This window comes from Anas acuta, chromosome 2 (assembly GCF_963932015.1).
Source record: "Anas acuta chromosome 2, bAnaAcu1.1, whole genome shotgun sequence".
In the NCBI taxonomy this organism is placed as follows: Eukaryota; Metazoa; Chordata; class Aves; order Anseriformes; family Anatidae; genus Anas; species Anas acuta.
Window position 1 is genome coordinate 54068866 of NC_088980.1, and position 17620 is coordinate 54086485.

The window sequence follows — 17620 nt, forward strand, 5'->3', positions numbered from 1 at the left end:
TTGGAGCACATCTTAAAGTAGTAGTTTTCTTGTGGTTCTGTTTTCAGCAGAAGGTTTGACTAAGTGAAGATCAAAGGTCTGTTCTAATCAGGAATTCTATGATTCTGTGTAAAAGTTATCTAAAGGGTCTTTTAAGATGAATGAAGAAATGTTTGAAACCATTTTTATATACTGATGCAATCTTTAAGTTATTAAACACATCCATTTGCCACATCCCTAAAGTTGTTTCTCTTGAATCCATGAGAAACTATTCCTAAAGTACATATGGAAAATAGTTATTAGAATCCAGAACAAATATTTTAACAGGGAATTCTCAGACATCGATCAAAGTGCAGAAAGCAGTTTATGACATAATCTGAATCTTATTTTGCAGGAGCAGGTCTTCAGTCAGTTTAAACAATAGGAGTCTGATTGCTCTGTTTCAACTGTTTCTTTAAGAGTCCTCAAATTATGAACTGAAAATTAACAATATATGTCAATGAAGATGAAAATTGATAAATGCTGTCAAATGGATGAAATGTATCTTACTTTTAAATCAAATTGTTTTCCGGTATGAGGTGGTACCTGCCTATAAATACATTTTACTAATGTCATAACAGAAAAACATCTGGATGTGAACTGTAGAGCCTAGTGGTGAGAGGTGTCTTCTTTTACAAAACAAATTCAGAACTCCTCTAGGTAGCTTTTAGGAGAGGAGTGAGTTTAGAAGCCATCCTTTAAATTTCTGTATATCTGACAGTTCCTGTTCAAAGCTTAGCTTTTCTGTATAACAACAAGGTTGTCAGGGCTGAGGGAATTTCCTGGCTAGGGTTTGTATATCCCCAGCATTAAGACTCTTCAAAATTGAAGCAAAACACAGCAAAATAACAGAAGCAGGAATTATTTTAGATGCTACTGTTGAGTGTGCTGGCTGCTGTGTCAGAAACAGTACTCATAGAGAAGACTTCTCGGATTCCTCACACTAAATAAAATTTCCGATTGCTTGTATGCACATACCAAAAAAAAATCTAGGCTTACTGAAAAATGCTTTGTGTTGCAAAACTGTTTGGATTACAGATATCTGATGTTCTCATTTAGGAAGGACTAACGTGCAGTAAAACTTAACTTGGGCAAACAGATCTCAGATAAAAAGCTTCACATTTCTGCATTTTTCTTATCTTTATAGGGTTAAAATAGTATTGGTGATGTATGGTATGTATATTGGTACATGCTCATTTTTGAGATTTAGTGTCTTTGAACCATAGAATCATCTAGGTTGGAAAAGACCTTCAAGATCATCAAGTCCAACCACCAGCCTGACCCACTGAGTCCCATCTAAACTGTGTCCCTCAGTGCCAAGTCCACACATATATTTAATACCTCCAGAGGTGGGGATTGTATCACTTCCCTGGGCAGCCCATTCAAATGCTTCACACCCTAACCATCAAGAAATTGCTTCTAATGTCCAATCTAAATCTCCTCTGGTGCAACTTGAAATGGTTTCCTTGCTTCAAATGAGAAAAGAGACTGATATCCCTCCTTGCTGAAACCTCCTTTCAGGTAGCTGTAGGGAGCAATGAGGTCTCCCCTCAGCCTCCTTTTCTCCAGACTAAACAACTCCAGTTCCCTCAGCTGCTCCTCTTTTTTTTCACATGATGATCTTGTCATATCTTAACAGCATACAACTGTTATAAAATGGGTTCACCCGTTTTGACATAGACATTGAAGTCCAATCATCAGCTCTATGACACTTATTTTCATAGCTTTTTTAAACAGTGATCTGTATCCATCCTAATATTTGTCTACTGGTTCATTAAACACTATCTCTAGTCTTTCAGCTTTTCTAATACTAAATATACAACATAAACATCATAACACTATACCCTATTCTAGCAGACTTGTCTTCATGATGCATGTCTAATGTTACCATCATTATTGGCATTGTAATATCATCCTTTGGAGATGAGACGTTCTGACATTCTCTAGGCCTGTGTCTGGAGGAACATGTACCTCTTTCAGAGGGGTAGCATAGGGCCAACAGTGTGTTCATATACATCATTTTGCCTTCCTTCACACAGATACAGAAGACATGCATAGGAACCATTTATATTCTGGATAGAGAATGGAAGAAAGTTTATTTTTAAAAATGTATTTCCTTAAGTGTATGTTTGAAGAGTTTGTAGTTAACTGATGCAGATCATTTCTTCTCTAAAGGCTGATACTTTTATTTAAAACATTTGCTCCATTAGTGGCTTAGGGTAGAAGAAACAAAGACTGAATGAATTGTTTGACTGCTTAAATGATCCTCTAGCCCAGCATCCATGGCACCTCATGTACTGAACTATAGTCAGAGCTAGATAATGGTTTTCACCTTCATAGTGTTGCTGTAGATTTTTTAAAAAGGGAATAAATCTGAGAGAGAGAACTCACCTGTTTAACATTGAAGAAATTGTGGCAAGTATCCCTTTTGCAACCTGAGCTGCTTGGTTTTGGTAATTCTATTGCATTACAATGTGCTGGAAATATGCAATTCAGCTAATTGAATAAGGGAGAGGGTGCTTTGCCTCAGGAAGAAAAATGCCTTAAGGTGTGGAATAAGAAGGTGTCAGCAGGAAAAAAAAAAAAGAAAAAAAGAAAAAAAGACATTCTTGTCTGACCTGTAAGTGCTAGGGTTACTAGTTAGGTGGTACTTTCTTTTCCTTTCATTTCATTCTTTTTTATTCCAACAATGTTGGCATATTTCAAGCAGTAACCTGATGAATTTCCAAGATAACCCCAAACTGGAATAACAGTGTGTCTCTGTGTCTCTCTTTTGTCAGTGCTGATCAAGCTCTAGACAGATTTGCTATGAAGAAATTCTTTGATGATAAAGTTTCAGCTTTAATGCAGCCATCCCAAAAAAGGTATTTATTTCTAATTCATACCAATAAGAAATGTCATTGTTATCTTCTGCCCCCGTAACTTACTCCCTCACATGCTGTGTAAAGGCTATTTCCACAAGATCCTCCAGTGACTTCTGAATTGTCAGCACTTTATCTTATGTTAATCTTCCTTGACTGATTCAATAATTACTGTTCACATTTGGTTTTAATCAGCCTGTACACAGTAGCTTTTAGAATGATAAGGCTTTGTTAGTAATTAGGCAACAAAAAATAACAAACAAAAGGCACTTGGTTCTGTTCATCTCTAAATAAAAAAAGCCTTCACATTGCCTCTTGAACCCATGTGGTGACCTGCATAGTCCTTTTTCACTTGAAAAATCATAACACAGTATGCCACTAGACATCAAATAAACTTTTCATAAACAGAAATTTACTGGCATCATTCTTTTACAATTTTAGGTCTGCATATATGTCTTGTATTTTAATAATAAGAACTTTAGAGTGGTTCCTTGCCAGATACAGAGGTGTGGACTGTAGTAGCAAAAAGAAATAGATGTTCTTAATTTCTTCCTATCAAGAGGCCTTGTGCATAAATTCTGTTATGTTATGTTAGGATAAATTATTATGAGCACCCCTGCAGCAGTCACATCTCAGTGACAGCCAGGGATACTCACAGCAGCATCTGTGTCTTGTGCCTTATGGCAGTTTTTAACAATTACGTTGTCAGAAAGCTTCAGTTGCTACTGACATAGGTGACCTATGTGCAAATCATAAAGGTAGAGATGAAATAGATATAAATGGTAGTATCTTGCTCTCTTTATCCTATCTATACCCTCTTTGAGGAGACATGCGTAATTCCTCTGTGGTGTCTCAGTTCACCTCCTGACTGATGGAATTAGCATCTTTGCTCAGCAGTATTGAAATTGAGTTTCCTTTACTGTCTTCAAAATACATGTGCATGCATGTACTTTGGAATGACGCTCCCTGTAAGAACAGAGGGGTTTCTCCAAAGCATTTGCAAAACTGTTCTCCTATTGGACCTGGACTTTTCTACCTTTGCCTGATCTGGCAGTAGTAGTAAGGCTATTGCAGATAAAGGTAAGACCAGCTCTGCAATGTTTCTGGCTAATTTTATAATGACTTTTGACCCTATGTTGTTGAGCTACTGGCCTGAATCACTCTTCTAATGTTCCTTTTCTTTGAAATTATTATTGACTAATAAATTAGCAATGTCCTTGTTAAAATCCAGTTGATGTATAACCAGGTATAATTTAGGTGAATAACAAAATGGTAAAGTTTGAAAATACACCCATTATTTGTATTTTGAAAAATTTTCTTCACTAAATTTTGTCCTCAAAAAAAAATAAAAATCTGACCATTAAGTTTGTCACTCTAAATACCATTTAGCTTCTCTCTAGCTGCTAGTCAGAGGCTCTAACAGTGGAAAGGAAACCAACCATGCTATAGGCTACAAATCCTATTTGGAATCCATTCTGACAGTACTTAGAATGGATACTTTCTTTTAGATAAGCCACTGGAGGTTTGTCTGAATAAGAAGTGCAGATACATAGCCTTCATATTTAAAATTTTGATATAAATCTTCAGGATAAATCTTTGAACACACTTCTTAGAATTTAAATACCCGTAAGCATCTCAAATGCACTGCCTTAGGAAATGGGGTTCAAGAATTCAGATGAATTTTTGGGATCATTAAAAACAAGTAGTGATAGAGAGAAAATGTTCAGATCGAGATGTCACTGGTAAGATGTTTTACCACTGGCTTTTGTCCTATAGGTATGACAATTTTAAATCTGTGCTTCAGTCGTAACCAAATATTTTCAGAAAAATATAAGGAGGAACCCAAAAAGCAAAGTAGTAATCTTAATATTTCAAAATAAAGTGAGCCTTGCTAGTTGTCCATAATAAGAAACCTATTCTAAACCACCACAACCCCCATTCTAGGGTAGTAAAGATGTCATGGCTGAACAGGATATCTTTAGTTGTAGTTGTTAACAGGAGCATGGTTGTTACCTGGAACATGGAGTAAGTGCTCAGTTATGGAGATTTTTGCTTTTTTAAAGAGCTAAGAGGAATATGTTTAACAGACACTGCAGTAATACTCACTTGCATGTACATGCTTGTGAACTCATGATCAAAACAGGTATTAAATAGCAGCAGTACAATGATTTTCATGTTGTTATGGTGCTGCACTTCTCAATATAAAGATGTTATTTGCACACATTAACCTTTATGCTAAGACTTCTGATGCAGGCACTTGTTGCTTTTGTTTTAATGAAGTGTGCTTCACTGTAAATCTGTTGTGCAAGCCAATTCAGACCAATTCAGACAGTTGCAAATAAAAATGTGTACTGAAATGATCGACAGCAGTATTGCTGCTGGTCCTTTTCTTATAGTGATGTATATAACTAAAATGAAGACATCAACAGTAGCAGTACAACAGCCATGTATTTATTAATTTGGTGAATTAAAGCATCCTTTCATGCTCTTTTATGAAGATTATTCTTTTGGAGTTGTGTATAATGTCACAATGCTATTTAGTATCCATGGACTAGAAATAGTAGTGTAAAGAATGGGTTTCCCCCATATAGTTGCGTTACTGATTTTATCTAATACAGATAAATTTTTTACTTTTTAGATATGTGCAGTTTCTAAGTGGCCTTCTATCTGGATCTGTGAAAATGAATACAACCCCGCTTTTCCTGCACTATGTTATTCTCCATGGTATCCCAAGTTTTGATGCTGGAGGAGGTAAATTACCTCTCTTTTCATATCCATGTGTAGGATTACAGCCTTTTTTCAGTCTGGACCTTTCTAAAAATCCTGCATAAAACTTGAATTTGATATCAATCCTTGATATCAGTCTAAAAATTCCTAGTAAGTGAATGAGGAGAAGTGTTCTAAGAATACAAAATGAGAACAGGTGAAATAAATTTTCGTCCTCTATTAAATGAAAAGATGATGCCTAGTTTGTGAATAGTTGTGCTCTCAGTTCCTGCAGCGGAGCTGAGAACCTGATCGTTTCATAGTCTAGTTTCCTCCTTCTAGGAAACAAACGTGAACATAAATATAACTTCTTTAGAGAGGAAATCTCCTGTAGAGATTGGGTTTTCTGTAGGATAGTTATTTGGACATGGTGCACTTCTGAGGTGATCTGCTTTAAAGAAAAATTTAAAGTTAAAATTTCAAACCAAGATACTGTGCTAAAGCTTTAACAGCATGGTAAATTGGTAACAGCATGGTAAAGATAAAGCTCTTTATTTTCTCTAGCCAAGAGTTACATAGCACCTGTCTTATGAAATGTCATCAACATGAATTCATGATGCTCCATTTTAAATTTATGATGCTCCATGTGTTTTATATTTCTAAAATTTGTCTGTTTTCAATAAAGAAAGAATATTGTTAGTTGTAGTAAGAAATGTGAAGTACTTATTAGATTTGTAATAAAACTGTAGAATAAATATTTTGTTACATTTTGAAAATGCTTTTTATTTTGCTTTGGGTTTTGTTTTAGTTTTGTTCATTTTCTTTCTTCCCTCATTTATTTTGCTTCCCACCAGATAAAGGGGGAAAGAAAGAAGAAAGACAGTTCAAAAGAACAAAGTGTTCCTTCTAATTTTTCTCACCAGAATCCTTTAAAATCCCCTCCCCTATTCAGAACTAGTTTGACCAGAAGAAGACCAGAATAAAATCAACTTTTTCATAAAATACAATCATACACTTTTTCAAGGAAAAGACAGTTTTGTTTGGAAAGATGTTTTGACAGTCAGCATTGTGTCTGTGTGTCATTTTGTGCAGTGTGGAATGACTGGAATTTCAGCATGAAATTTCCTAGTTGTAAGATTGAGATAAAAGGAAAATAATTACAGAAATAGTCCTTTTTGTTGACTTTTTTTCAGCTTGTCGGCCTTTTCTGAAGTTATACCAAGCTATGCAACCACTGTATACATCTGGAATATAGTAAGTCTTAGGCATTTTCCTTTATGCTTGAATATGTTTTAATTCTTGTAATTGCAGAATTACATAATCTTATTTTCTTGTTTGTCTCTTTAAACCATTTATATTTTCTTTTCTCTTCTGTTAAGTAGCGTAGGGCCAGAAAATCAAAGCCGAATCTGCATTGCTATAGAGCCAGCCCAGCTTTTGAAGGGTGATATTATGGTAAGTTAATTGTACGGAATGAAAGTCTAGTACTATGCCTTTTGGATTATAGTCTCTCTTCTTTTTTTGCATTCTAGTAATAAATAAAATAAATAAAAAGAGAAAATAGTTGTAGACATGCTATAAAATATGTTTCAGTTGATATATTTATCATCCTTGATTTTCATATGAAAGAAAGATCCTATAAAGCTCAGACTAGAATGTTTTAAAGAGCCAAAACAATTATTCCTAGCATTTCCATTTTGTAGCATCACCAAGTGCAGTAGTTCATGTTCTGCTGTCTTCTTTATAAAAATTGCCTTGGGGAGTATTTGTAACTTAGTGTTAGAATGTCCTTGTCCTGTAACTTTGCAGGCAAGATCTGCAATTATGAAACTATATCCTGTTATGAAAATACCTGACTAGTTTTAAATTATATGGGGACTCAGGAAGGTGTAAAACCAAATAAAAGTTTTCTGATTCTATGAGTAAAAGCAGTGTTTGGAAGCAATCTGTGTGTAATTTGCTGTGTAGAAAGTATAACTGTGGTTGAATTGCAGCACTATCATTTTAAAGCTCTTTGCCTTCTCTCTTGCTTGTCATTTGCAGTTATGCATAGGGAAAGTAAAGAAAGATAGTTGATGTGCCTTTCAATTTGTTAAACTAAGAGGATAGGGTCAAATTAATAAGACAATGAATGTGCATTGTCAGAAAGAGTATTCTTGGTGTTTATATTGCTGGTAGGTTTCAGAATGTTTTTTATATTATTTATTTTTTAAACTAAGAAATGTTGGACCTCTATGTCAGGGCATCAGACTTTTAGTTTTTTCTTTTGTTTCTTTTTTTTTTTTTGAGATAATATTTTTATTTTCCTCCTCCCTTCCTTTACCCTTTTTTTTCCTTCCCCTCCCCATTCAATTTAGTGCATTGATCTTTTTTTTTGCTTTCACGGAGAAATGGAGAAGAGAAAAAGAATCAAAATATCCTGGTATCAATTGGTATATTCTGGAGGTTTGGGACAGTTACACATTCAGGAATATTTGTTACTCATCAGAGCACTGTTGATGCCAGATGCAAATTGAATATATCACAAAAGAACTCAGTCTAAGAGAAATTCACTGTATCTCAAAAGTGTTTTTAAAAGGAAAAATGAGCTTTTCACTAATGCTTTTTAAAGAGGGCAACTTCATTAATCCCATGCTCTTACTGGAAGAAATTCTTGTGAAAAAGCCAGCATCTTACTCAGCATGATATTATTTCCTAAATAAAGACTTCTATTTAATCATGAATGTTTATTAGCTACAGTTAAGCAAAACCATTTGTGGTTTCAGGAAAAGAAACATCTATAAGATGTCTTGCCTCCAATTCCAGAAGATTTAACTGCCTGAACTTCATGGGTTTGAAATAAATTTCCCAGCATATTACACTAGTTTGTATTAATTTCTGAATATGACATCAAATGGTAATGGAGTCAGAATCCAAAGTTAGACTTTTAAGTATACTGAGTGCTAAATGATGCTTTTGGCATCCTGAGTTTAGATGTACGTTTTTAGTGATGGTAAGAGGGGCCAGTTTTTAATGAACAGTTCTATATACGTGATTTAGGATATCCTAAATTAGGATTCTTTAAGACCGTTGGTGTGAATTAGAAAGTAGAAAGTTATCTGAACTGACACAGTTTCAGCATTTTTATAAATGTGATTAAGCAAAAACCAGTAGATTCTGGGTAAATTCTGCAACTGTGCAAAGACAAAAGTCTTGATAAACTAGAGGTTACATGTTTAGATATTTAGCTTTCTGCATCTTCAGAAACTGTCATGTATGATCCACTTGTAAAAACAATGTTACTGTTTAAAGAGTTAAAATAAAGAATGATGAAAATAAGATAATGCTTTAATGCAAAGTTGGGAGGGAATGTATATAACCTTAAAAAAGTTCTGATGTTTCTTCAAGCTTCTTTTTGTTTATATATTAAAATTAAATAGAATTATAACAGTTATTTTCAGTCTGATTATAAATGTTGGAGCCAGGTTAGTTCTGATATCTCTCATCAGTGGCTCTCTTAAATCCCCCTTCTGTTCATTTTTCACTTTGCAAGCTTGTAATTTTAATCCTTTATGATGGTGATTCTCCTTTACATAGAGTTGCTGGGCATAATAGAGAATGGGAGGTTATTCATTCTCTAATTAAACATACCAGCTGTTTTTTTTGGCTTTAAATTTTGCCAGTTTAAGGGACTGACATCTATGGTTCTAATGAAATTATGCTGTTAGGTATGTTGGACAAAAGGGAAATAAATCCCTTCAATAGGCAAGGTTTTCTATGCTTTGCTCATTTTAGTGAATGTAAAGCAACATTTAAAATACTTTGCCCAGTGTTACCACTATGTTAAAGGAGATTCACTTTTAAAATACAAAGAAATAAACAGCACCAAATTCTCATGTTTAGATAAACTAATGATTATTTCCATAGAGAACCTTCCAGCCCTTATATGTGGTTTGCATAGAGAATACCTGAAAAAAAATCTCAGGTAGAATCAGCTGTTGCTTATACAGCTATGGTTTTAACTGGTGATCAGATAACCAGATGTTTTTGCACACCCAAAGCTATTGCAGCTGACTTCTGGTTATGTGAAGAGTAGAAAAGTAGAATGTAACTCATTTCATATGCATATCAACTGAAATTCAGCATTTGGTTGAATACAAAATTTGGAGACCTGAAAGAATGTCAGCAAGCACTCTTTAGTAGTAAGGTAGTAAGCAGATTACATTACTAACACTAAAAAACAGGGGATCTGTACAGTGTTATTTGCTGTTGCATCCTTTATCTACATCAATCTATCTTTATTTGTCTCATTCATGGCAGTGGTATAATGGAGCTGTTAAATTTGAAGGTGAAATCTCCTAGCTCTTTGAAGGCAACAGCAAGAGAGTACTATCTTCCCTGGGGTCACAATTTCACCATATCTGAATATATCTGTATTTACCATATCTGAATATATCACTCCAACCAAAATTAAAATGCTTTTTGAAATAGTAAAAACATCCAAATCATCCAAAGGCAGGGGTCAGACTGGAAGGCTTTCTCAAAACTGAAAGCCACATACAGTTTGTTTCTTATCCTCATCATAAAGGTGCCTGATTAGAACTGTTGGTAGCTTACTTCTGTTTCTGTTTAGATTAAGAGAACGCAATTTGAATGAACACTAATTGTAGAGTGTTTTATTGTAAACCTGCAAGCTTTGTGTTTCATACTGGAGTCTTCTATAAACATACATTTTTAGCCTTGTTAGATATACCAAGCAGTAGTACAAATTAGCAAAAAAGAATTACCTCTTCATGGTACTTACTTGAAGAGTTGATACTGTAAATGTATTGATAAATGCTAGGAAGCTTGTAGTGATCATTCCAAGTGTGTTTGGGTATTTACACTATTTATACTTAAAAAATGGAATTTGTTTTTGTCTGAAAACATTGCTTGGTTGACTTCATGTTAGATGAAGATGATATGTTAGATATTTTGGCTGTCCCTGAACGTCACTGTGGAGAAGTTCTGAATTCTTTCCAAACTTCATTTCATTTTTTCCATCTTTTCTGTGCACAGCTATAGGTATTATGTGCCACTTGCCTTTGTATAAGATCACTACTACACAATCACAAAATGGATTTTTCTTCACAATCTCTCTAAAGTATTGATGGGAAAAATGAGGCACTTGTCTTAGGTTACACTGAAAATCTGTGTCTGAGTGAGGAACTGAACCTTGTTATCACTGTGTTTCGGTTTTGTGTCTGGTATTCTGTATGGCAGCAGGAAGACAAACCATACAATCTTAAACTGGTGTATGGTCTGAAATGTATCAGTTGTATGCACCACGTCAGTGCTGTTGAAATTCTGGAATTTAAGGCATCAGAGGGGTAGAGTAAGGAAGGATACAGAGCAAAGCTTATGTAGGCTTTTAAAATCCTGTAGTGTGAAGAATTTCATAACTATGTTTTACTCTAAATTTTCTAAATCATCTCTCTTAAACACCTACATCTTTTGTGTATTACTTTACTTCCCTTCAGTTTGAATAACTGTTTGCTCCTCAGTTATTCAGTATCTTCTTTCTAGAACACATTTTTTTTCAGTCTGGGTTAGAAAAAGGAGATTTTTTTTTTAATGCATTTCAGTAACATTTGCTTTATTATAAAATACTGAGATCCCTTTCAGTCTTGTGACTAAGTTTACCAAAATTTTAATGTATTCATGTAAGAATTCTTAGTGGTCATGTATAACATTTGACTCAGAATAGGTGGGTGAAATATCCATAGGAGTGATCTGAGGGAGGGTGCTGTTGAAGAGTAGTTGTATTATGTTCACCTTTAGCCATTGAAATTTGTAGTAAATGCAATTTTTTCAGAGTTCTGTCTTGTTCTAGCCTAGGTGTCAAAACTACTGCCAACTTCCAACAGTAACATGAAACAAGATCCTATCATCACTAGAGTAGGTTTAAAAAAAAAGTCCGAGAATAAATGTAATCATTTTACAGCCTTTCTGAGAAGGCTTCTAAAATCTCTGTGTATTCTGGTTATTTTGAAATGTCTGTGCTGTAATTTAGCTTTATATTAGTTTAGTGGGTGCCATGAAGAAGTATGGATGTAAGTCAGCATTCCAACATTGCAATGACAACTGTTGTGATTCTGAATTGTAATCTACTGATTGGTGACTGATAGTGATGAAAATAGTGACTATTTATATTTATACATCCTGAACTATCTTGCCTTGGGGCTGTATAATTTTAAAGGATTGAATAAAGCATATCCTGTTTGTTTGACACCAACAGTGGTGTCTGCACTAAATTGCACTGAGTCTGGTTTATTGATACTTAATGCATACACATAAATTTGTTCCAATTTTCAAAAAATTGCTTTCTAACATGTTACTTTCTTTCTTTCTAGCTGAAGTGTTATCACAAAAAATACCGGTCAGCTACTCGTGATGTGATTTTTCGCCTTCAGTTTCACACTGGAGCTATTCAAGGACATGGCTTGGTATTTAGTAAAGAGGACTTGGACAATGCCAACAAAGGTACTTGTCTTCTGTAATTGGTTAGATTTCTACGTGTGTGGATGCAAGTGTATGTTTGTGCATATGATGATAGTCTTCAGAATCTGTTTTCAAAAGGATTTTTTTCCATCCTGTTGTTCAGGGAGAGGGAGATTACTTTGTGTTATTTTAATTCATAGCACTGTAACACACGTAAGCCCTTAATGAGAACAAAAGCTCTTCATGTGAGTTAAGTTGTCAAAATAATACAGATACTGCTTCATAGTCCTTAACTCATCCTCTCATATTTTTAACAACAACAGACATGCTTAAAACGATGACTCTGTTATTCATGATTGCAGGAAATACGCTGAAGCATTCTCTTTTCACTGAAGATAAGTTTTAAAGTCTGGTACTGGTTTTGTGACCTGGACTGCTTGAATGTGGAACACTTCTATTATGCTTCAGAATAGGTATCCAAAAATGGAGGCAAAGTTTTCGTAAATATTTGAAAATGTCTCAAGTTACTCTTTATATTTTCCAAAGGATTATTTCAGTTTTATTTTTATGTTTATTTGCAGGATTATAACTTCCACACCCTGTGTTACTAACAAACTAAAATGAAACGTATTTTCCTGCAACATGTGCCTATACAAAACCCTTATGGTCAAACATTGCAATTTAGCCAATATACAGAACAATTTTACTTTGTTCCTGAGTGTGTCTTCCTTTAATAGCCACAGACTAGGGGTGGTTCAGCTCTTCTGTTTTTGACTTTCTTAGAAGTAAACAGAACTCCAACTGACACTTAATTGATCCTTTCTGGAGAACACATGGGGCAAAGAATGTGTGTGACTTTTTTAGAAACAAATCACTAGATTCCACGTGAGAAGAGTGACAAGAGTACGTGTGTTAATGGCTATAGACAATTCTGATTTATGAGTGTCTTGGAACTGTTTTCCTGGGAGATAGCTTGTTGAAATGTTAGCTTTTATTTTCAGATGACCGTTTCCCTGATTATGGCAAAGTGGAATTAGTGTTTTCAGAAACCCCAGAGAAAATTCAAGGTGAGTATACAGGAGAAAAAAGAATGCTTAGCTTAAATATAAACCACATTGAAATGTATACTTAAAAACAACAACAACAACAAATGAAAACAAAAAAAAAAACGAAACAAAACAACTTTTTTTCTCTCTTGTTCCACTTGTCTTTTAGAAGATAGGAAATTCAACTTCAGCATTGAAATATGTAATATTTTACGTACATTTATGTATGTAAACATACATTTATGTTTTTGGTTTAAATGTGAAGAATTTAATGAAGACACCGCATAGGAGTTATCTGACTTTGTTTTAAGGGTATACAACAACAGTTGCTAACAACCAGTAGAAAACATTTTTATGTCTGTATGAAACATGCGTAGTATACACATACAGTATAGGTAGCTTGACCCAGTATAAGTGACAGCAGTGGTCATTTCCATAACTTTTTCTGGATGTTGTTATAACTGATTATTTTTGTTGAAGTGGTGAAGTTTTGACTGTCTATAATTTAGAATAAGGAGATGTAGTTACAATTTCCTTGGAGATGTGCCTGCTCTGAAGTTGGCTTGTGGGTATATCCTGTATGCCTCCAGAATATATTCTGTTTTATTATGTCTAAGATCATACATAATTACTGCCTGCAAGAAGAACTTAAGATCATGCTTTATATTGCAGTTTAATCTGTTAATGGATCTGTTCTTACTCATTTTGCAGTGTTTCCAAAAGTATGGATTCAGCCTGAAACTGAATGAAAACTAAGTATTCTGAACTGTCTGTCTCACACATAATCCTGTTAGGCGTCCTGTGAATTGCATGTTTTCCTTTTCATTTTTTTCACTAGTTTGATCACTTAAAAATTTGTGGTAGCAGCCAATAAGAAGCTGGATTCTCTCTAGCTGAACATGAAGATCTTAATTAGTGTGCTGGAAAGTCATATAAGAAAAAAATGGCTTTATAAATAAACTCTCACAGCTGGATCTGAACATTTCTGGATGGTAAATGCTTGAAGAGAGGTCACCTTACATGGCTGAAAAATTACCAAAATTTTTTCAAATCTGCCTTAGAGGGCAAATCAGATCTGTGTTTTTTAGCAGGCTCCAAGTTGTCTGAATGTAAGGTTTTAAGTAATTCGAAATTAGTTTTCAGTTGCTGTCTTCCTAACTGTCTAGGAAGAAGATTTCACTTTGGAAATACTTGTTTACAGTTTCTGCAAATGACTTTTCCACATTGAAAGTATTATAGAATAACTGCAGGTTATCTCTAGTCCATTCTCCTGCTGAATCCGAGGTCATCTGTGAGATCAGTCCAGGTTGCCAAAGCATATGTCCAGCCAAGTCTTGAAAACCTCTAAGGATGGAGACATCACAACCTCTCTGGGCAGACTCTGGGCAGTGTCTGACAGCCCTCGTAGTGAACTATTTTTCCTCCTAAAGATAAGGAAACTCTGTATGTTTAATTTATGTCTGTTCCTTCTTACCTTCCCACCTTTCACCCACCTGGCTCTGTCTCCTCAGTAGCCTTTGGGGGTGTTGCTGTAAGGTTACCCCAAACCGTCTCATCCCCAGGCTGAAGAAGCCCTGGTTCCTCAACCTGTCGCTCCAGGGCAAGTCTTTCAGTCCTAACTACCCTGGTGGCCCTCCCCTGAACTTGCTTCACTTTATTTATGTCTTTCTTGTATCAGGTAGCCCAAAACTGAACACAATATCCTAGAAAATAACAATTTGTGATACAAGTTTTAGGAAAGGATGCAGTTGCTAGGAGAATTAGGCATGTAAATATTTAAGTAACAAGGTTCCTAAATCTGCTTGAGATAAATGTGACTTTTTCTCTTCCTTCATGTTAAGGTTTAGGACCATAGTATTCTTGTCCTTTTAATGTTAACTATCCTTGTTTTGAAAGCCTCACAACATCCATATAACACTGTACTTCTTAAAAACAAGTTAAGAACATGCTTCTCCAGACACAGACACAGAGTTCTATGATGTCTTCCTGTAGGGCTGTGTGGTCAGCTGTGTTCATGGTGTTTTGGGGCTGATACAAGTTATCAGAGCTACATTATAAACAAGAAGCTCAAGATAAAATTCTGTGCTTGTTCCTTCTGTAATGAAACATAAATTAGGCTATTTTTAGTTGGTTTATATAATCTTTCTTCCCAATCTAAGAACATGGTATTGTATTTGCAGGAACAGACTTCTATCAGAAGGCCACACGCATATGTGTGTGTATATCATTTCAGATATGATTTTTGTCTCAAACAGATGTTAATTTTTTAGGATGTGAACACCTTCAGAACGACCATGGAGTGACAGTTGATTACAATACCTCAGACCCGCTGATACGCTGGGACTCCTATGAAAATATGAGCCCTGATGGGGAAGGTGAGTAATTCTGTTAAGGCAAAACCTTTGGCAACTGTGCAGGAGTGTCTGAAAGGGAGGAAAGAGATATCATTTACTTGAACCTACTGCCACCTCACTGATGTGAGGAATTAAGTTGCTGTCTACCACTGTCTCTTTAATCTTAGTGGCTCTTTACTCTTCCATAGAAAGAAGGCTGTTTAAAAGAGATTCTTGTTAATACATTGAATTGGATTGAGTTGCAAATGGTTGGTATGAGTTACTTATTTGTAAACTAGCTTTAAAAAGTTTTTATTGTAAAGCTTCTAGTTTGACTACTAATATGGAATTTTAAGAACAAAATGATGTGGCCTTGAGTGCTTACTATATTATCTGGAATGTTACAGGAGGTGCATTAGTCTGTAAAATGATAGATAAATGAATAGGCAAAGATGTGCATATTTGCAAATTTCACCTTATAAATATACCAACTTCTGAAGTGTCCTTTTATTTCTTTAGATTTTTTTTTTTTCTGTAATATGCTTGTAAATGCAGAATATAAAAGCTTCCAATAGCAGCCTTCATATTCTGACTTTAGAGTGCATGCTTTCCTGATGCTGTGCCTGAGGGAGTGATTGTGATTTTAATGGATGGAGTTGTCATGTAAGTACTATGGTGGTTTCACACCAATGGCTAGCTAAACTCCTCCACACCTCTCTCTCTCACACCCTCCTTCAAACGAACAGAGGGAGAAAATATGAAGGAAAAGGGCTCAAGGGTAGGGACAGACAGATCACTCACCAATTACCATCATGGGCAAAACAGAGTTTGCATAGGGAGATTAATGTAATTTATTGACAAATAATAACAGACTAGAACAGTGAGAACTAAAAGCAAACTAAAAACAGCATTTCATCTCCATCCACTCTCTTCTACCTCAATCCCTAACACTGTCTCAGCTGCTCCTTCCTCCTCGTCCTATTCCCCTACTCTAGTGTGGGGCCCCTCCCACAGGATGCAGTCTTTCCTGAACTGATTCTGTGTGGGCTGCCCACAAACAGCAGTTCTTGAATCATAGAATCACAGAATTGTAGGGGTTGGAAGGGAGAAGAAGAACTGCATGGGCTGAATATGTGGGACACAGTCCTTAAGGAACAACCTGCTTCAGCATGGGCCCCCCACGTGCAGCAGCTCCCACCAGACCTCCTGCACCGCTGTGGGCTCCTCTCCATGGGTGGCAGCCCTCCTGTTTGCCAGGGCACACTGCTGGTTCATATTCAGCTTGCTGTCAACCAAAACCCGCAGACCCCTCTCTGTGAGGCTGGTCTCTAGCGTCTCTCCCCCCAGTCTGTACGTGCAGCCAGGGTTGACCAGCCCCAGGTGAAGGACCCAGCACTTGCTCTTGTTAAACTTCACGTGGTTGGTGACTGCCCAGCTCTCTGATCTGTCCAGATCTCTCTGCAAGGCCTTTCCACCCTCAACAGAATCAACAATCCATCCCAGTTTAGTATCATCAGCAAATTTGCTCAAAACACGTTTTAGTCCTACATCGAAATTGTTTATGAAAACATTGAAAAGAACCAGCCTAAAATGGAGCCCTGGGGGCTGTCCACCAGCCTGATATGGCCCCATTTACCACAACCGTTTGAGCCCTACCCATCAGCCAATTGTTCACCCATCGTGTGATGTTTTTACTTAGCTGTATGCTGGACGTTTTTTCCAGTAGGATCCTATGAGAAAATGTATCAAAAGCTTTACTGAAATCCCAAAAGATTGCATCAGTTGGCTTCCCTTGATCAACTAGATGGTTGATCTTATCATAAAAGGAAATGAAATTTGTCAAACAGGGCCTACACCTCGTGAACCCCTGTTGGCTATGACCAGTGACTACATTGTCCCCCAGGTGTGCTTCAATAACTTCAAGGATCATCTTCTTCATAATTTTACCAGGCACTGAGGTGAGACTGACAGGCCTGTAATTAACAGGGTCTTCTTTCTTGCCCTTCTTGAAAATTGGCACAACGTTTGCCAGCTTCCAGTCTACTGGGACCTATCAAGATTCCCAAGACCATTGAAAAATAATTGAGAGAGGTCCAGCAATGATGTCAGTCAGCTCTCTGAGTACCCTAGGATGAATCCCATCTGGCCCCATGGACTTGTATGGATCCAGGTGGAGCAACAAATCCTGCACACGTTC

General features: G+C 36.0%; 1 protein-coding gene across 9 annotated transcripts in view; it reads left to right on the top strand.

The window, feature by feature from the left end:
* Positions 1-17620, top strand: part of TNS3 (tensin 3) — a 247068-nt gene that overhangs the window by 137654 nt on the left and 91794 nt on the right. For 7 of the 9 annotated variants that reach the window (XM_068674803.1, XM_068674806.1, XM_068674811.1 and 4 more), the window contains 7 exons: positions 2799-2882; positions 5518-5630; positions 6779-6839; positions 6965-7040; positions 11957-12086; positions 13046-13111; positions 15361-15465. In XM_068674803.1, coding sequence (XP_068530904.1) covers positions 2799-2882; positions 5518-5630; positions 6779-6839; positions 6965-7040; positions 11957-12086; positions 13046-13111; positions 15361-15465 — 635 coding nt within the window. Of the gene's footprint in view, positions 1-2798; positions 2883-5515; positions 5631-6778; positions 6840-6964; positions 7041-11956; positions 12087-13045; positions 13112-15360; positions 15466-17620 lie in introns of those variants that run through there. The other 2 variants (XM_068674804.1, XM_068674812.1) reach the window with 2 other exon arrangements.